The sequence below is a fragment of the Pan paniscus genome, chromosome 6 (assembly GCF_029289425.2).
Source record: "Pan paniscus chromosome 6, NHGRI_mPanPan1-v2.0_pri, whole genome shotgun sequence".
NCBI classification, from domain to species: domain Eukaryota; kingdom Metazoa; phylum Chordata; class Mammalia; order Primates; family Hominidae; genus Pan; species Pan paniscus.
In genome coordinates, this window is record NC_073255.2 from 43,172,084 (window position 1) to 43,192,326 (window position 20,243).

General features: G+C 42.1%; 1 protein-coding gene, 1 long non-coding RNA gene, 1 pseudogene and 2 gene segments (V, D, J or C); 1 reads left to right on the forward strand and 4 right to left on the reverse strand.

Moving 5' to 3' along the window:
* LOC100969130 (T cell receptor gamma constant 1) overlaps positions 1-9,368 on the reverse strand; it is a 92,912-nt gene extending 83,544 nt beyond the window's left edge. Inside the window, exons 1-3 of the mRNA XM_063606209.1 lie at positions 9,326-9,368; positions 8,895-9,209; positions 2,856-2,863 (exon numbers count right to left, since the gene is read on the reverse strand). Coding sequence (XP_063462279.1) covers positions 2,856-2,863; positions 8,895-9,209; positions 9,326-9,368 — 366 coding nt within the window. The remainder of the gene's footprint in view (positions 1-2,855; positions 2,864-8,894; positions 9,210-9,325) is intronic.
* Positions 608-14,309, forward strand: LOC134730776 (uncharacterized). Its single transcript, XR_010112736.1, has 3 exons — positions 608-711; positions 9,890-9,994; positions 14,215-14,309. It is a non-coding gene; the product is annotated as an uncharacterized LOC134730776 (long non-coding RNA).
* LOC100967404 (uncharacterized) lies at positions 2,913-6,454 on the reverse strand (annotated as a pseudogene).
* Positions 9,896-13,693, reverse strand: LOC134728402 (T cell receptor gamma variable 3-like). The segment is given in 2 exon segments: positions 9,896-13,536; positions 13,651-13,693. Coding segments are annotated over 2 exon segments (603 nt in total).
* Positions 14,310-15,156: 847 nt separating the features above from the next.
* LOC117980923 (T cell receptor gamma variable 4-like) lies at positions 15,157-19,523 on the reverse strand. The segment is given in 2 exon segments: positions 15,157-17,882; positions 17,994-19,523. Coding segments are annotated over 2 exon segments (570 nt in total).
* Positions 19,524-20,243: the final 720 nt, after the last annotated feature.

The following is a 20,243-nucleotide window of genomic DNA, read 5'->3' on the forward strand; positions in this document are numbered from 1 at the left end:
TGCCTAGCCACGCCATAGAATTGGTGTGGTGGCTGACCGCAGCGAGTGATAGAAACACGGACCGAGAGAGAGAAAAAGCTGCAGGCTTTATTGAGCAGAGTGAAAATACAAAGCTTGCACAGCATGGAAGGGGTCCAGAATGGGTAGCCAGAGTTAGATTATAGGATTGCCTTTTAAACTCTTTAAGGCGGGAAATACCTGAGGCGGGAAGATGTTACCAAAGCGAGAAACAAAGGCAATTAACCATTTGTAACATGTCTTAGATCTTGAGGAAAACCGGAATTGCAACTTAGGTTTTATCTACTTTATGACCTTGCAGCGTCATGGCAAAGGAGACAGGATCTTACAGGACTTTACAAAGTATGTTTACAAGGAATTGGAATTGGGAATATAGATAAGTTCTGCTGGTTACAGAAAAACGGGCAGTTAACGTTATTTTACTTTAGTTTTGGGGCAGCGGGAAGGAAGAGAGGGAGAGAGAACACAGGGAAACTTACAGGAAAATTTTCGCTGTTCATAGCTTTCATGGGGAAGAAAACACATGCACAAATCCTGGTGTTCGGAATATTTTAAGCATATATCTTCAATATTATTCATCCAGGACCGAAGTAAGTCGTGATGCAGGAAATGAGTGCGTTTCACAGCTTGCTGAGCCCCTACTCGACCCAGGAAGCCCAGCTGGCCCCTCCTCTCAACAGGAGTGAGAATCAGGTATGTTGGTCGGCCATGGACTCTCCTCAATGGTAAATGGGTGTGTGCAGGTCGGGAGGGGGTGTGTGTGACCTTGTGTTTGTAACCTCTTTGTTAGAGGATTTCTGTTCATTCTCAAGTAAAAAGGCCACATCAAGTAGGAGTGTGACATTGGCTCACGCCTGTATTCCTAGCACTTTGGGAGGCCGAGGTGGGCAGATCACGAGGTCAGGAGATCGAGACCATCCTGGCTAACACCATGAAACCCTGTCTCTACTAAAAATACAAAAAAATTAGCCGGTTGTGGGGGTGGGCACCTGTAGTCCCAGCTACTCAGGAGGCTGAGGCAGGAGAATGTTGTGAACCCGGGAGGTGGAGCTTGCAGTGAGCCGAGATTGTGCCATTGCACTCCAGCCTGGACAACAGAGTGAGACTCCGTCTCAAAAAAAGAAAAAAAAAAGTACAGGGTGCAGTGCCATATGCAATATGTGGTACCTACTTGAACTCAAAACTTATTTGTTATTTATCTGAACTTCCAATTTACCTGGGTATTGCATATTTTATTTGGCAACTGTACCCTTGGAAAGCAGGCTAATATCTGCAGTGCACCTGGATTCATAGATGAAGATATGGGTGATAAAACAAGTAGAATAAAATAATTGGGAACATTCAGTAGTGTATACACAGATATTCACCTCCTCTATAACAAATATGTTTAGATACATGTTTAAAATATTCCTAATAAGATGTAGAACAACATCCCTCTTGGTTGTGGTATTGGCCTAGCTCAGAGAATTCAGTTTCTGCTGTCATCACAGCTGGGAATGAGAAAGGGAGGGGCTCTGGTTGGTCTCCCTCTGCCTCTGGAGCACACGTGGAGGACATGAGGCTGCCGCAGGAGCAGCTCTGAAAGCTGAGTTCTTGGGGTCACTGTGAAGGAGGGAAGCTCAGGTGCCTTGAAGCCTGGAAAATCCTTGCTGGGACCAATGTCTCACGGTTTAAAAATTAGAAGGGAGAGATTTGCCATTACATTGCAATGCATAGAACACCCTTAAAACAAAAAAGCAATAAAGGAAAGTAACTCCACTGTAATGTCAAAAGAACTATACAGCTACAGTGCTGAAGAGACGGCAATACTGGCACTAGAATGAAAAGATTCATGGAACACACTGGAAAGTCCAGAAAGAGAGCCATGTGTATGTAATATTTTATCACATGATAAAGTTGTACGTTAATATCCTTGAGAAACTACTGGATTATGTAATAAGTTCTCTTTTGGGAATTGACTTACCATATGGAAACAATTTTTTTTTTTTTTTTTGAGACGGAGTCTCTCTCTGTCCCCCAGGCTGGAGTGCGGTGGCACAATCTCGGCTCACTGCAAGCTCCGCCTCCCGGGTTCACGCCATTCTCCTGCCTCAGCCTTCTGAGTAGCTGGGACTACAGGCACCCGCCAACATGCCCAGCTAATTTTTTATATTTTTCGTAGAGATGGGGTTTCACCGTGTTACCCAGGATAGTCTGGATCTCCTGATCTCGTGATTCACCCACCTCAGCCTCCCAAAGTGCTGGGATTACAGGCGTGAGCCACTGCACCCGGCCAGAAACAAATCTTCTTAAGTTACTATGTTGCCAGCTACAAATGGAGATTTTCTTGTAATAAAACTGAAAACAGAAAATCATTAGACTTTAACCATGATGAATTGCACACATATTGTGAGATTTGCCTCTCTGATCCTAACATCAAAATAGACCCCTTAGAAAAATTGATAGGTTTTATTAAAAGTAATACACAAAGTTCAGTTCACCAAAAGGTGCTGAAAATAATAGCAAACCACGAGAAATATTTTCAATACATTTGATAAAGGATCAATATCTCTAAAATGAGGTATATTAATTCTTACAAACCAATAAGAAAAAAATGATACCCAACAGAAGAATAGGCGAAGAGTATGAAATGGCAGTTGACAAAAGAAGAAGTATAAATGGCCTACAAAGTTGTTAAGTAATGCTAGCATTCACACAGGTAAGAAAATGCAAATTGAATTAACAAATCTCATTTTCTGAACCCCAGCGCTTGGATTGAAATTGCTATCGAACAAAGTATATGACTTAGGGAATGTTAGTTAAGCCCTTTATTTCTCATCTGGTATATTCAATGGTACTTTAACCCCTCAATGGGGTTTCTGTGAAGATTAAATAAAACTTACATGCAATGTGATTAGTACAGTAACTACCAGAATGTCAGTACCCGTGTTTATCATTAGCATATTATTATTACTACAGTAATTATTGTATTAAAATTCCCAATAGATCAGAGATGCCATCATTAAATAGTCTATGAATAAAAGCATTCAAATAAATGATATGGACTTCTTTATTCATACTTATGAAGTGTATGCACTTTTAGAGGCAAGACACAAAATCTAGACACTGGAAGTTAAAAGATTGATTAAAATGTATAAAACCTTATCAGAATGAAAATATAAATATGACGGTCAAATAGAAACAATATATACTGCACTATGACAAACAAAAGACTTTTCTGTAATACTGAAAGACTTGTTCTGAATAAGAAAAAGTGAAAAAGTTCAACTGAACTGATAAAAATATTGTTACCTATAGGGTCAGGGAGAGAAGAGGAAAGAGAAATCCAGAGTGGGGCCTGGTGAGGTTGCTCATGCCTGTAATCCCAGCACTTAGGGAGGCCGAGGCAGGGGGATCATCTGAGGTCAGGAGTTCGAGACCAGCCAGGCCAACATGAGGAAACCCTGTCTCTACCAAAAATACAAAAATTAGCTGGATGTGCTGGCAGGCACCTGAAATCCCAGCTACTTGGGAGGCTGAGGTAGGAGAATCTCTTGAACCCAGGAGGCGGAGGTTGCAGTGAGCCGAGATTGCTCCACTGCACTCCAGCCTGAGTGACAGACTGAGAATCCGTCTCAAAAAAAAAAAAAAAAGAAAGAAAGAGAAAAAGAAATCTAGAATGTAAGTTAAAATCTCCAAATGCATCTTCTTTAAAATTATGACTTTGGTTCCATGTAAATAGTTTACATATGCAAAACAAATATGAAACAAAACAAAATAATACAACAAATGTCTAAAATTTTAAAACGAAAACTGAACAAATAAACTAGCTATATCAATGTTGGCATGAACATGTAAAGAAAAATTATTTCAAATGATTTTGTTGAAAAAATATTCAGATTATGTACCCAAAAAGGAAAGAAAGAGAGAGAAAAGCAAGGAAGGAAGAAATGAAAAAAGGAAGGAAGGAAGGGAGGGAGTGAGAGAGGGAGGGAGGGAAGAAAAAATAATAAAAGCAAGCAAGGAAGTAAGAAAGGAGAGAGAATAAAAGGGAGGGCAGAGGGAGAGAGTGTTTAACTGCATATCTAGGCCTAGTGTTTTAGTGGTAATTATAATATTGCCTATATTGTTATAGACATAAGGAGTAAGCAGCACTCTCAGCTGCGATCTCTGGACCATGATTGGATACATGATTCAGTATAAATACCCTTCCCATTTGCTGTCCAAAATATCTCGCTTCACAGCTGGACCCTAAGAAACAGGGTGAGTGGGCCTCCCCCATGTCCTAGGAGAGCTGAGAAAACCTTGCTCTCAGCCAGGCTGCTTAGCTGAGGCTTAGCTGAGATGGCAGCTTAGTCTTCAGGAAAGTCCTGGGGGAGGGTGGGGAACAGGGTGCAGCTGCTGACAGGAGAGTGTAATATTAGGGGGGAGATCAGGAGTTAAGCTGTTTCTCTTTGTACAGAATACAGTAAATTCAGGACAGGAAATGAGAGGGGGCGGCTCTCTCTTGTGTACCAGAAGCAGCCACAAGACAGATTTTCAGTGTGGTGTAGGGCAGGTCTGAATCACTCTGCCTGTCCTAGGTGGCACAGTAATAGACCCCAGAGGCATTTTCATTTAGTTTTGGAGGTATAAATTTCCAGCTTATCCTTCTACTTCCATAAGTATCATGCTTTCCTGACTGACTCCTGATTCCAACACATCCCTGGAGTTGCAGATGTCATAGTACAGAAGATGCTGTGGGGCCTTCCCCTCCTGGCATAGGTACCAGTGGATGTAGAAGGCATTTTCTACAGGAAGATCACAGGTGATTACAGCAGATGACCCCATCTGCCTGGTGCCTGACTTTATTTTCGCTTCCAAGTTAGTAGATATCTGACTGGCTGCAATGGGAACAACATAAAATATAATGAGGTATTCCTTAGTATGGCGTCCCTTGCTAAAGAAGAAAAAAAACAAAACAAAACCCAACCTGTGAGCCTCTCTGTAGGCAGCACACTTACCAAGAGGCAGGAAAGCTAGAAGCAGGGCTAGGGCCCACCACATGCCTTCGTCTCTGGGGTCTTGGAAGAAAGGGCCCAGATGAATAGGAGCAGAAGATCCTCTCAAAAGTGAGGTCCCACTCAACAAGGAAGTGATCTCTAGCACAGAAGGCAGTGGGGCAGGCTGGTCTTCCTGAGTCACAAGCAGGGAGAAGTGACTGAGGATATGTCTTAGGGGACTCCCACGCCTTCCTTCCAGAAGGGTGGTGCCTGGGAGGACCAGCAGAGGAGCTCCTGCCTCTCTGCTCAGGCCAGTTCTGCAGCACCCTCTGTGGCAGCTGAGAGCAGGCCCTCTGCAGAAGACAGCCAGGGGCATGGAGAGTTCAGGCCTCCAGCAGAGGGAGTGCAGATATGGGGAAAGCTGACCCCTGGAGTCAGCAGGCCCAGCCCTAGGAGGGGGCAGTCCCACAGCAGGCTCACACCCTGCCCTTCAGAGTTGCAGCAGCTAATGCTGATGCCAGGACCTTGTCCTGCCAGGAAGCCTCTGATTAGGGCTCTGAACCAACTTCCTTTTCACATCTGCAAGGACACTTGGAGGCAACTGCCCAAGGCCACTCTGAGGAGGGTTGAATGTTCTTTATTAAAAGGACTGAGGATCATGTGTGTTGGTGGGCCTTGGACTCTGCTCTAAGGTAAATGTGTGGGGGTGGGGGCGGGGGGGGGGGTGCCTGTAATCCTGTGTGTGTGATCTCTTTATTAGACAATTTTTGTTCATTAAAGTAGGAGTGTAAGTTTGTTTGTTTGCTTGTTTGTTTTTAAAGTAGTACTGGGTGCCATGTCATGCAATATTTGGAACATACTTGAACTAAAAACTTGTTATATATCTGAACTTCCAAATTCCCTGGGTATTGTATATTTTATAATCAGCCCTACCTTCAGAAAGTGGACTAAGATCCGCAGTGCACCTGGATTCACAGATGGAAATATAGGGGACAAAACAAGTACAGTAATATAATTGTGAAAATTCCGTAAGGCATGCACAGATTACCACCACCTCTGTAAGAAGTATATACAGACACATGTTTGAAATATGCATAATGAGATGTAGAACAATGTCTCTCTTGGTTGTTGTGTTGTCCTAGCTCAAATTTTGCAGTTTCTGCTGTCATCACAGCTGGGAATGAGAAAGGGAAGGGGCTCCGGTTGGTCTCCCTCTGCCTCTGGAGCACACGTGCAGGACATGAGGCTTCCGCAGGAACAGCTCTGAAAGCTGAGTTCTCAGGTCCTTGTGAAGGAGGGAAGCTTGCCTGCCTTGGAGCGTGAAAAAGTCTTGCTGGACAGAAGTCTCACGGTTTAAAACTGGGAAGGGAGAGGATTGAGATCACACTAGAATGCACAGAAAATTCTTAAAACAAAAAAATAATGAGAGAAACTTTATCAGAATGTGAAAAGAACTATAAAGCTACAGTGCTGAAGAGAGGGCAATACTGGCACTAGAATGAGAAGATTCATGGAACACAGTGGAAAATGCAGTAAGAGAGCTGCATGTATGTAATATTTTATCATGTGATAAAGTGATATATTAATATTCACAAGGAAATAGTCAATTATTTAATAAGTTCTCTTTTTGGTATTGACTTACTGTATGGAGACAAATATTGTTGCATTTCTACCTTACCAGTTACAAATAGTGATTTAGTTGTAATAAAATGAAAATCATTAGACTTAAACGATGATGAATTGCATACAGATTCTAGGTGAGATTGGCCTTTCTAAGCCTGACATCAAACTAGACTCCCTAGAAAAATTGATGGATATTATTTTATTTTTCAAAGTTCAATTCACCATAGGTGCCAAATGTAAATAATAACACATGAGGAGAAATATCTTCAACACATTGGATAAAGGGTCAGTATCTCTAAAATAGTATATGTTAATTCTTACGAACCAATAAGAAAAAATTAATCCTCCAAAAGGAGAATAGGCAAAGAGTATCACAAGGCGATTCTCAAAAGAAGAACTATAAAAGACCTATAACGTTGTCAAATATTGCTAGTACTCCTAAAGATGGGGGAATGCAAACCAAATGAACAAATCTCATTTTCAGAACCACAGAGCTTGGATTGCCATCATTATCAAATTAAAGTATATGACTTAGGGAATGTTAATTAATCCCCCAATTTCTTATGTTACATTCAACGGTACTTTAAACCCTTAATGAAATTTCTGTGTAGATTAAATAAAATATGCATGTAATGTGCTTAGTACATTAACTACCTGAATGTCAGTACCCATATGTACCATCAATATTATTATTATCATTATTAATTGTTTTGAGAGAGAGTCTCACTCTATTGCCCAAACTGGACTGTAGTAGTGTGATATTAGCTCACTGAAACCTTCACATTCCAGGCTCTAGAGATTCTCCTGCCTCAGCATCCAAAGTAGCTGGGATTACATGTGTGCGCCACAATAGCCAGCTAATTTTTTGTATTTTTAGTAGAGACAGGGTTTCAACATGTTGGCTGATCTGGTCCAAATCTCCCGGCCTAAGTGATCCTAATGACTGGACTGCCCAAATGCTGGGATTACAGGCATGAGCCACCGGGCGTGGCCAGTATTATTGTTATTAATACAGTAATTATTGTATAAAAATTCCTGATAGATCAATGATGCCATCATTAAATAATCAATGCATAAAAACATTCAAATAAATCATATGGGCGTCTTTATGCATACTTATGAAGTATGTGCACCTTTAGAAGTAAGACACACAATCCAGACACAGGAAAATATAAGAATTATTAAAATGTATAAAAACCAAATATCAGAATGAAAATATAAATATGGCATTGAAATAGAAACAATACATACTCTGCTATGACAAACAGAGTGAAACAGCTCAAGTGAACTGACAAAAATATTGTTACCTGTAGTGTCAGGGAGAAAAGAGGAACAAGAAATCTACAATGGAAGCCAAAATCTTCAAATGCATCACCTTTTATGACTTTGACTTCAGTTCCATGTAAATGTTTTATATATACAAAACAGATATGAAACAAAACAAAGTAATACAACAAATTTCCAAAATGTAAAAATGAAAACTGAACAGTTAAACTAGCTGTATAAATGTTGGCATGAACAAATAGAGAAAAATTATATCAAATGATTTTGTGGAAAAAGTATTCTGATTATGTACCCAAAAAGGAAAGAAAGAGAGAGAAAAGCAAGGAAGGAAGGAAGGAAAACAAGGAAGGAGAATGGATGGAAGGAAACAAGGGAGGAAGGGAGGAAAGGATGGATGGAGGGAGGGAGTTAGGGAGGGAGAGAAAAATAAAAACAAGCAAAGAAGTAAGAAAAAAGAGAGAGAGAATAAAAGGGAGGGCAGAGGGAGAGAATGTTCAACTGCATACCTAGGCCTAGCATTTTAGTGGTCATTATCGTATTGCTTATATTGTTATAGACATAAGGAATAAGCATCACTCTCAGCTGTGATCTCTGGACCATGACTGGATACATGATTCAGTATAAATAACCTTCCTATTTGCTGTCCAAAATATCTTGCTTCACAGCTGGACCCTAGTTGTACCTGTGTGTCATAGGAAGCAGAGTGAGTGGGCCTCCCCCATGTCCTAGGGGAGCTGAGAGAACCTTGCTCTCAGTCAGGCTGCTTACCTGAGGCCTGGAGATGGCAGCTTGGTCTTCAGGAAAGTTGTAGGGGACGGGTAGGGAACAGGGTGCAGCTGCTGCCAGGACAGTGTGATATTAGGAGGGAGATCAGGAGTTAAGCTGTCTTTCTCTTGTTCAGATTACAGTAAATTTGGTGGCAGGAAATGAGAGGGGGCGGCTCTATCTTGTGTACCAGAAGCAGCCACAAGGCAGATGTTCAGTGTGGTTAGGGCAGATCTGAATCACTGTGCCTGTCCCAGGTGGCACAGTAATAGACCCCAGAATCATTTTCAATTAGATTTTGCAGTCTCAATATCCAGCTCCACCTCCTGGGTGTATGAGTATAATACTTTCCTGGACTGAGACCTGATTCCAACACATCCCTTGAGTTGGAGACGTCATAGTACAGAAGACGCTGTGGGGACTTCCCCTCCTGGTGTAGGTACCAGTGGATGTAGACAGCATTTATTACAGTAAGGTCACAAGTGATTTCAGCAGATGACCCAGTCGGCCTGGTGACTGACTTCATTCTCCCTTCCAAGTTGGAAGATTTCTGACTGGCTGCAATGGGAAAAACATAAAATATAATGAGGTATTCCTTTGTATGGCACCCCTTTCAAAACAAGAAAACAAAACAAAAGCCAACCTGTGAGCCTCTCTGTAGGCAGCACACTCACCAGGAGACAGGAAAGCTAGAAGCACCGCTAGGGCCCACTGCATGCCTTCCTCTCGGGGGCCTTGGAAGGAAAGGGATGAGATGAAGAGGAGCAGAAGATCCTCTTAAAACTCAGGCCCCATTCAACAAGGAAGTGATCCCTAGCACAGAAGACAGTAGGAGGAGCTGGTATTCCTGAGACACAGGCAGAGAGAAGTGACTGAGGATGTGTCTTAGGGGACTCCCAAGCCTTCCTCCCAGAAGGGGTGGTTCCTGGGAGGACCTGCAGAGGAGCTCCTGTGTCTCCTCAGGCCCGTTCTCCCTCGCCCTCTTGTGGCAGCTGAGAGCAGGCCCAGGGCAGAAGGGAGGCAGGGGCATTGAGAGTTCAGGCCTCCAGCAGAGGGACAGCAGATTTAGGGGAAGCTGATGCTGGAGTGAACAGGCTCAGACCTTGGAGGGGGCAGTCCCACAACAGGCTCCTACCCTGCCCTTCAGAGTTGCAGCAGCTAATGCTGATGCCAGGACCTTGTCCTGACAGGAAGCCCCTGATTAGGGCCCTGAACCACCTTCCTTTTCGCATCTGCAGACACATGGAGGCAACCACTCAAGGCCACTCTGAGAAGGGTTGAACATGCTTTATTGAAAGGACTGAGGATCATGTGTGTTGGTGTGTCTTGGACTCTGCTCTAAGGTAAATGTGTGTGTGTGTTGGGGGGGGGGTGGGTTGTGCCTGTAAACCTGTGTGTGTGACCTCCTTATTAGAGGATTTTTGTTCATTAAGTAGGAGTGTGAGTTTGTTTGTTTGCTTATTTGTTTTTAAAGTAGTACTGGGTGCCATGTCATGCAACATTTGGAACATACTTAAACTAAAAACTTGTTATTTATCTGAACTTCCAATTCTCCGGGTATTGTATATTTTATTTGTCATCCCTACCGTCAGAAAGCAGACTAATATCTGCAGTGCACCTGGCTTCACAGATGGAAATAAGGGGACAAAACAAGTACAGTAATATTTTTGTGAAAATTCAGTAAGGCATAGGCAGATTATCACCACCTCTGTAAGAAGTATATAGAGACACATGTTTGAAAGATGCATAATGAGATGGAGAACAGTGTCCCTCTTGGTTGTTGTGTTGTCCTAGCTCAGAGAATTCAGTTTCTGCTGTCATCACAGCTGGGAATGAGAAAGGGAGGGGGCTCTGGTTGGTCTCCCTCTGCCTCTGGAGCACACGTGCAGGACATGAGGCTGCTGTAGGAGCAGCTCTGAAAGCTGAGTTCTCGGCTCCTTGTGAAGGAAGGAAGCTTGCCTGCCTTGGAGCGTGAAAAAGTCTTGCTGGACAGAAGTCTCACGGTTTATAACTGGGAAGGGAGAGGATTGAGATCACACTAGAATGCACAGAAAATTCTTAAAACAAAAAAATAATGAGAGAAACTTCATCAGAATGTGAAAAGAACTATAAAGCTACAGTGCTGAAGAGAGGGCAATACTGGCACTAGAATGAGAAGATTCATGGAACACAGTGGAAAATGCAGTAAGAGAGCTGCATGTATGTAATATTTTATCATGTGATAAAGTGATATGTTAATACCCACAAGGAAATAGTCAATTATTTCATAAGTTCTCTTTTAGGTATTGACTTACCATATGGAAACAAATATTGTTGCATTTCTACCTTACCAGTTACAAATAGTGATTTAGTTGTAATAAAATGAAAATCAATAGACTTAAATGATGATGAATTGCATACAGATTCTAGGTGAGATTGGCCTTTCTAAGCCTGACATCAAACTAGACTCCCTAGAAAAATTGATAGGTTTTATTGTTTTTTTTTTCAAAGTTGAATTCACTAAAAGGCGCCAAAAGTAAATAATAACAAATGAGGAGTAATATCTTCAACACATTGGATAAAGGGTCATCATCTCTAAAATAGTACATATTAATTCTTACGAACCAATAAGAAAAAATGAATCCTCCAAAAGGAGAATAGGCAAAGAGTACGACAAGGCAATTCTCAAAAGAAGAACTATAAATGGCCTATAACGTTGTCAAATATTGCTAGTACTCCTAAAGATGGGGGAATGCAAAGCGAATTAAAAAATCTCATTTTCGGAACCACAGAGCTTGGATTGCTATCATTATCAAATTAAAATATATGGCTTAGGGAATGTTAATTAACCCCCCGTTTTCTCATGTTTCATTAAACGGTACTTTAAACCCTTAATGAAGTTTCTATGTAGATTAAATAAAATATGCATGTAATGTGCTTAGTACATTAACTACCAGAATGTCAGTACCCACATGTACCATCAATATTATTATTATCATTATTCATTTTTTTGAGAGAGAGTCTCACTCTGTTGCCCAAACTGGACTGTAGTAGTGTGATCTTAGCTCACTGAAACCTTCACCTTGCAGGCTCTAGAGATTCTCCCGCCTCAGCATCCAAAGTAGCTTGGATTACATGTGTGCGCCACTATAGCCGGCTACTTTTTTGTATTTTTAGTAGAGACAGGGTTTCACCATGTTGGCTAAGCTGGTCGCAATCTCCTGGCCTAAGTGATCGTAATGACTGGACCGCCCAAATGCTGGGATTACAGGCATGAGCCACCGGGCCTGGCCAGTATTATTATTACTAATACAGTAATTATTGTATAAAAATTCCTGATAGATCAATGATGCCATCATTAAATAATCAACGCATAAAAACATTCAAATAAATGATATGGACTTCATTATGCATACTTATGAAGTATGTGCACCTTTAGAAGTAAGACACACAATCCAGACACGGGAAAATATAAGATTGATTAAAATGTATAAAAACCGAATATCAGAACGAAAATATAAATATGGCATTGAAATGGAAACAATACATACTGCGCTATGACAAACGGTGAAAAAGCTCATGTGAACTGCCAAAAATATTGTTACCTATAGTGTCAGGGAGAAAAGAGGAAAGAGAAATCTACAATGGAAGCTAAAATCTTCAAATGCATCATCTTTTATAATTTTGGCTTCAGTTTCATGTAAATGTTTTATATATACAAAACAGATATGAAACAAAACAAAGTAATACAACAAAATTCCAAAATGTAAAAAAGAGAACTGAACAATTAAACTAGCTGTATGAATGTTGGCATGAACAAATAGAGAAAAATTATATCAAATGATTTTGTGGAAAAAGTATTCTCATTATGTACCCAAAAAGGAAAGAAAGAGAGAGAAAAGCAAGGAAGGAAGGAAGGAAAACAAGGAAGGAGAATGGATGGAAGGAAACAAGGGAGGAAGGGAGGAAAGGATGGATGGAGGGAGGGAGTTAGGGAGGGAGAGAAAAATAAAAACAAGCAAAGAAGTAAGAAAAAAGAGAGAGAGAATAAAAGGGAGGGCAGAGGGAGAGAATGTTCAACTGCATACCTAGGCCTAGTGTTTTAGTGGTCATTATCGTATTGCTTATATTGTTATAGACATAAGGAATAAGCACCACTCTCAGCTGTGATCTCTGGACCATGACTGGATACATGATTCAGTATAAGTACCCTTCCCATTTGCTGTCCAACATATCTTGCTTCACAGCTGGATCCTAGTTGTACCTGTGTGTCATAGGAAGCAGAGTGAGTGGGCCTCCCCCATGTCCTAGGAGAGCTGAGAGAACCTTGCTCTCAGCCAGGCTGCTTAGCTGAGGCCTGGAGATGGCAGCTTGATCTTCAGGAAAGTTGTGGGGGAGGGGTGGGGAAGAGGGTGCAGCTGCTGCCAGGACAGTGTGATATTAGGAGAGAGATCAGGAGTTAAGCTGTCTTTCTCTTGTTCAGAATACAGTAAATTTGGTGGCAGGAAATGAGAGGGGGCGGCTCTATCTTGTGTACCAGACGCAGCCACAAGGCAGATTTTCAGTGTGGTGTAGGGCAGGTCTGAATCACTGTGCCTGTCCCAGGTGGCACAGTAATAGACCCCAGAGTCATTTTCAATTAGATTTTGCAGTCTCAATATCCAGCTCCACCTCCTGGGTGTATGAGTATAATACTTTCCTGGACTGAGACCTGATTCCAACACATCCCTTGCGGTGGAGACGTCATAGTACAGAAGACGCTGTGGGGCCTTCCCCTCCTGGTGTAGGTACCAGTGGATGTAGAAGGTATTTGTTACAGTAAGGTCACAAGTGATTTCAGCTGATGACCTAGTCTCCCTGGTGACTGACTTCGTTCTCCCTTCCAAGTTGGAAGATTTCTGACTGGCTGCAATGGGAACAACACAAAATACAATGAGGTATTCCTTTGTATGGCACCCCTTTCAAGAAGAAAACAAAACAAAAGCCAACCTGTGAGCCTCTCTGTAGGCAGCGCACTCACCAGGAGACAGGAAAGCTAGAAGCACCGCTAGGGCCCACCGCATGCCTTCCTCTCGGGGGCCTTGGAAGGAAAAGGATGAGATGAAGAGGAGCAGAAGATCCTCTTAAAACTCAGGCCCCATTCAACAAGGAAGTGATCCCTAGCACAGAAGACAGTAGGAGGAGCTGGTATTCCTGAGACACAGGCAGAGAGAAGTGACTGAGGATGTGTCTTAGGGGACTCCCAAGCCTTCCTCCCAGAAGGGGTGGTTCCTGGGAGGACCTGCAGAGGAGCTCCTGTGTCTCCTCAGTCCCTTTCTTTGGCACCCTCTTGTGGCAGCTGAGAGCAGGCCCAGGGCAGAAGGGAGGCAGGGGCATTAAGAGCTCAGGCCTCCAGCTGAGGGACTGCAGATGTTGGGTAAGCTGACCCTGGAATGAACGGGCTCACACCTTGGAGGGGGCAGTCCCATAGCAGGCTCACACCCTGCCCTTCAGAGTTGCAGCAGGTAATGCTGATGCCAGAACCTTGTCCTGACAGGAAGCCTCTGATTAGGGCCCTGAACCACCTTCCTTTTCGCATCTGCAGAGACATGGAGGCAACCACTCAAGGCCACTCTGAGAAGGGTTGAACGTGCTTTAAATTAAAAGGACTGAGGATCATGTGTGTTGGTGTGTCCCGGACTCTGCTCTAAGGTAAACATGTGTGTGTGTGTGTTGAGGGGGGGGTTGTGCCTGTAATCCTGTGGGTGTGATCTCTTTGTTAGAGGATTTTTGTTCCTTAAAGTAGGAGTGTGAATTTGTTTGTTTGCTTGTTTGTTTTTAAAGTAGTACTGGGTGCCATGTCATGCAACATTTGGAACATACTTAGACTAAAAACTTGTTATTTATCTGAACTTCCAATTCTCCGGGTATTGTATATTTTATTTGTCATCCCTACCCTCAGAAAGCAGACTAATATCTGCAGTGCACCTGGCTTCACAGATGGAAATAAGGGGACAAAACAAGCACAGTAATATTATTGTGAAAATTCAGTAAGGCATAGGCAGATTATCACCACCTCTGTAAGAAGTATATAGAGACACGTGTTTGAAATATGCATAATGAGATGGAGAACAGTGTCCCTCTCAGTTGTTGTGTTGTCCTAGCTCAGAGAATTCAGTTTCTGCTGTCATCACAGCTGGGAATGAGAAAGGGAGGGGGCTCCGGTTGGTCTCCCTCTGCCTCTGGAGCACACGTGCAGGACATGAGGCTGCTGTAGGAGCAGCTCTGAAAGCTGAGTTCTCGGGTCCTTGTGAGGAGGGAAGCTTGCCTGCCTTGGAGCGTGCAAAAGTCTTGCTGGACAGAAGTCTCACGGTTTAAAACTGGGAAGGGAGAGGATTGAGATCACACTAGAATGCACAGAAAATTCTCAAAACAATAATGAGAGAAACTTCATCAGAATGTGAAAAGAACTATAAAGCTACAGTGCTGAAGAGAGGGCAATACTGGCACTAGAATGACAAGACTCATGGAACACAGTGGAAAATCCAGAAAGAAAGCCGCATGTATGTAATATTTTATCATGTGATAAAGTGATATGTTAATATCCACAAGGAAATAGTCAATTATTTTATAAGTTCTCTTTTGGGTATTGACTTACCATATAGGAACAAATATTATTGCATTTTGTTCTTACCAGATATAGATAGTGATTTAGTTGTAATAAAAACAAAATCATTACACTTAAACAATGATGAATTGCATAGAAATTCTAGGTGAGATTGGCCTTTCTAAGCTTGACATCAAACTAGACACCCTAGAAAAATTGATAGATTTTAATGCTTTTTTTCAAAGTTCAATTTACCAAAAGGCGCCAAATGTAAATAATAACAAACGAGGGGAAATATCTTCAACACATTTGATAAAGGGTCAGTATCTTTAAAATAGTGCGTATTAACTCTTACGAACTAATAAGAAAAAATTAATCCTCCAAAAGGAGAATAGGCAAAGAGTATGACAAGGCGATTCACAAAAGAAGAACTATAAGTGACATATAAAGTTGTGAAATGATGCTAGTACTCCCAAAGATGAGGGAATGCAAACTGAATTTACACATCTCATTTTTGGAACCACAGAGCTTGGATTGCAATCATTATCAAATGAAAGCGTATGACTTAGGGAATGTTAATTAACCCCCAATTTCTGATGTTACATTCAACAGTACTTTAAACCTTAGTGAAGTTTCTGTGTAGATAAAATAAAATATGCATGTAATGTGCTTAGTACATTAACTACCAGAATGTCAGTACCCATATGTACCATCAATATTATTATCATTATTCATTTTTTTAAGACAGAGTCTCACTCTGTTGCCCAAACTGGACTGCAGTAGTGTGATATTAGCTCACTGAAAACTGCACCTTCTAGGCTGTACAGATTCTCCTGCTTCAGCATCCAAGTAGCTGGGATTACATGTGTGTGCCGCTACAGCCGGCTAATTTTTTGTATTTTTAGTAGAGACAGGGTTTCACCATGTTGGCTGAGCTGGTCGCAATCTCCCGGCCTAAGTGATCCTAATGACTGTACTACCCAAATGCTGGGATTACAGGCATGAGCCACCGAGCCCGGCCAGTATTATTATTACTAATACAGTAATTATTGTATAAAAATTCCTGAGAGATCATTGAAGCCATCATTAAATAATCAATGCATAAAAACATTAAAATAAATGATATGGATGTCTTTATGCATACTTATGAAGTATGTGCACCTTTAGAAGTAAGACACACAATCCAGACACAGGAAAATATAAGATTGATTAAAATATATAGAAACTGAATATCAGAAAGAAAATATAAACATGGCATTGAAATAGAAACAATACATACTCTGCTTTGAAAAACAGAGTGAAACAGCTCAAGTGAACTGACAAAAATATTGTTACCTATAGGGTCAGGGAGAAAAGAAGAATGAAAAATCTACAATGGAAGCTAAAATCTTCAAATGCATCATCTTTTATAATTTTGACTTCACTTCCATGTAAGTGTTTTATATATACAAAACAGATATGAAACAAAACAAAGTAATACAACAAATTTCCAAAATGTAAAAAAGAAAACTGAACAATTAAAGTAGCTATATCAATGTTGACATGAACACATAGAGAAAAATTATTTCAAATGATTTTGTGGAAAAAGTATTCTGATTATGTACCCAAAAAGGAAAGCAAGAGAAAAGCAAAGAAGGAATGAAGGAAAACAAAGGAGAATGGATGGAAGGAAAGAAGAGAGGAAGGGAGGGAAGGAGAGAGGGAGAGAGGGAGGGAAGGAGGGAGGGACGGATGGAGGGAGGGAGGAAGGGAGAGAGAGAAAAATAATAAAAGCAAGCAAAGAATTAAGAAAAAAGAGAGAGAGAATAAAAGGGAGGGCAGAGGGAGAGAATGTTCAACTGCATACCCAGGCCTGGTGTTTCAGTGGTCATTATAGTATTGCTTATATTGTCATAGATATAAGGAATAAGCACCAGTCTCAGCTGCGGTTTCTGGATCATGATGGGATACACAATTTAGTATAAATACCCTTCCCATTTGTTCTCCAAAATATCTTGCTTCACAGCTGGACCCTAGGGATACCCATTTGTCCTAGGAAGCAGAGTGAGTGGTCCTCCCCCATGTCCTAGGAGAGCTAAGAGAACCTTGATCTCAGCCAGGCTGCTTCACTGAGGCTTAGCTGAGATGGCAGCTTGGTCTTCAGGAAAGTCCTGGGGGAGGGTGGGGAACAGGGTGCAGCTGCTGCCAGGGGAGTGTAATATTGCAGGGGAGATCAGGAGTTAAGCAATGTTTCTCTTGTTCAGCACACGGTAAATTTGGTGGCAGGAAATGAGAGGGGGCGGCTCTATCTTGTGTACCAGAAGCAGCCACAAGGCAGATTTTCAGTGTGGTGTAGGGTGGATCTGAATCACTGTGCCCGTCCCAGGTGGCACAGTAATAGACCCCAGAGTCATTTTCAATTAGATTTCGCAGTATCAATCTCAAGTTCTTCCTTGTGCTTCCGTAAGTATCATACTTCCCTGGACTGATTCCTGATTCCAACACAACCCTGGAGGTGTAGGAGTCATAGTACAGAAGACGCTGTGGGGCCTTCCCCTCCTGGTGTAGGTACCAGTGGATGTAGCCGGTACTTCCTCCATCAAGATCACAAGTGATTTCAGCAGATGACCCAGTCTGCCTGATGACTGACTTTGTTCTGCCTTCCAAGTTGGAAGATTTCTGACTGGCTGCAATGGGAACAACACAAAATATAATGAGGAATTCCTTCGTATGGTACTCCTTGCAAAAGAAGAAAATAAAACAAAACCCGTGAGCCTCTCTGTAGGCAGCGCACTCACCAGGAGACAGGAAAGCTAGAAGCACCGCTAGGGCCCACTGCATGCTTTCCTCTCTGAGGCCTTGGAAGGAAAGGGACCAGATGAAGAGGAGCAGAAGATCCTCTTAAAACTCAGGCCCCACTCAACAAGGAAGTGATCCCTAGCACAGAAGACAGTAGGAGGAGCTGGTCTTCCTGAGACATAAGCAGAGGGAAGTGACTGAGGATCTGTCTAAGAGGACTCCCAAGCCTTCCTCCCTCCCGGAAGGGTTGGTGCCTGGGAGGACCTGCAGAGGAGCTCCTGCCTCTCTGCTCAGGTCTGTTCTCCGGCGCCCTCTTGTGGCAGCTGAGAGCAGGCCCTCTGCAGAAGAGAGCCAGGGGCAAGGAGAGCTCAGGCCTGCAGCAGAGGGAGTGCAGATATAGGGGAAGCTGACCCTGGAGTCAGCAGGCCCAACCCGAGGAGGGGGCAGTCCCACAGCAGGCTCACACCCTTCCTTTCAGAGTTGCAGCAGCTAATGCTGATGTCAGTACCTTTTCCTGCCAGGAAGTCTCTGATTAGGGAACTGAACCACCTTCCTTTTGGCATCTGCAAGGACACTTGGAGGCACCACGCAAAGCGTGTGTTTATTGCGGCACTACTCACAATAGCAGAGACTTGGAACCAACCCAAATGTCCATCAATGATAGACTGGATTAAGAAAATGTGGCACATATGCACCATGGAATACTATGCAGCCATAAAAAGGGATGCGTTCATGTCCTTTGTAAGGACATGGATGAAGCTGGAAACCATCATTCCGAGCAAACTATTCCAAGGACAGAAATCCAAACAGTGCATGTTCTCACTCGTAGGTGGGAATTGAACAATGAGAACACTTGGACACAGAGTGGGGGAACATCACGCACTGGGGCCTGTAGTGGGGTGGGGGGAGGGGGGAGTGATAGCATTAGGAGATATACCTAATGTAGATGACAAGTTGATGGGTGCAACAGACCAATATGGCACATGTATACATACGTAACAAACCTGCACGTTGTGCAAATGTACCCTAGCACTTAAAGTATAATAAATATAAATAAATAAAGAAATAAATAATAAAAATAAAAGGTCTGAGGATCATGTGTGTTGGTGCGTCTTGGACTCTGCTCTAAGATAAATGGGTGTATGTGGGGTGTGTGTGTGTGTGATCCTGTGGGTGTGATCTCTTTATTAGAGGATTTTTGTTCATTGAAGTAGGAGTGTGAGTTTTTTTTTGTTTTTTCTAAGTAGTTCAGGGTGCCATGTCATGCAATATTTGGAACATACTTAAACTAAAAACTTGTTGTTTACCTGAACTTCCAAATTGTTTGGTATTGTATATTTTATTTGTCAGCCCTACCCTCAGAAAGCAGACTAATATCTGCAGTGCACCTGGATTCACAGATGGAAATATAGGGGACAAAGGAAGTACAGTAATATAACTGTGAAAATTCAGTAAGGCATACACAGATTACCACCACCTCTGTAAGAAGTATATAGAGACACATGTTTGAAAGATGCATAATGAGATGTAGAACAATGTCCCTCTTAATTGTGGTATGGGCCTAGCTCACAGAGTTCAGTTTCTGCTGTGTTCACAGCTGGGAATGACAGGTGGGAATGAGAAAGGGAGGGGGCTCCGGTTGGTCTCCCTCTGCCTCTGGAGCACACGTGCAGGACATGAGGCTTCCGCAGGAACAGCTCTAAAAGCTGAGTTCTCGGGTCCCTGTGAAGGAGGGAAGCTTGCCTGCCATGGAGCATGAAAAAGTCTTGCTGGACAGAAGTCTCATGGTTTAAAAATGGGAAGGGAGAGGATTGAGATCACACTAGAATGCACAGAAAATTCTTAAAACAAAAAAATAATGAGAGAAACTTCATCAGAATGTGAAAAGAACTATAAAGCTACAGTGCTGAAGAGAGGGCAATACTGGCACTAGAATGAGAAGATTCATGGAACACAGTGGAAAATGCCCTAAGAGAGCTGCATGTATGTAATATTTTATCTTGTGATAAAGTGATATGTTAATATCCACAAGGAAATAGTCAATTATTTCATAAGTTCTCTCTTTGGTATTGACTTACCACATGGAAACAAATATTGTTGCATTTCTACCTTACTAGTTACAAATAGTGATTTAGTTGTAATAAAATGAAATCATTAGACTTAAACGATGATGAATTGCATAGAAATTCTAGGTGAGATTGGCCTTTCTAAGCCCGACATCAAACTAGACACCCTAGAAAAATTGATAG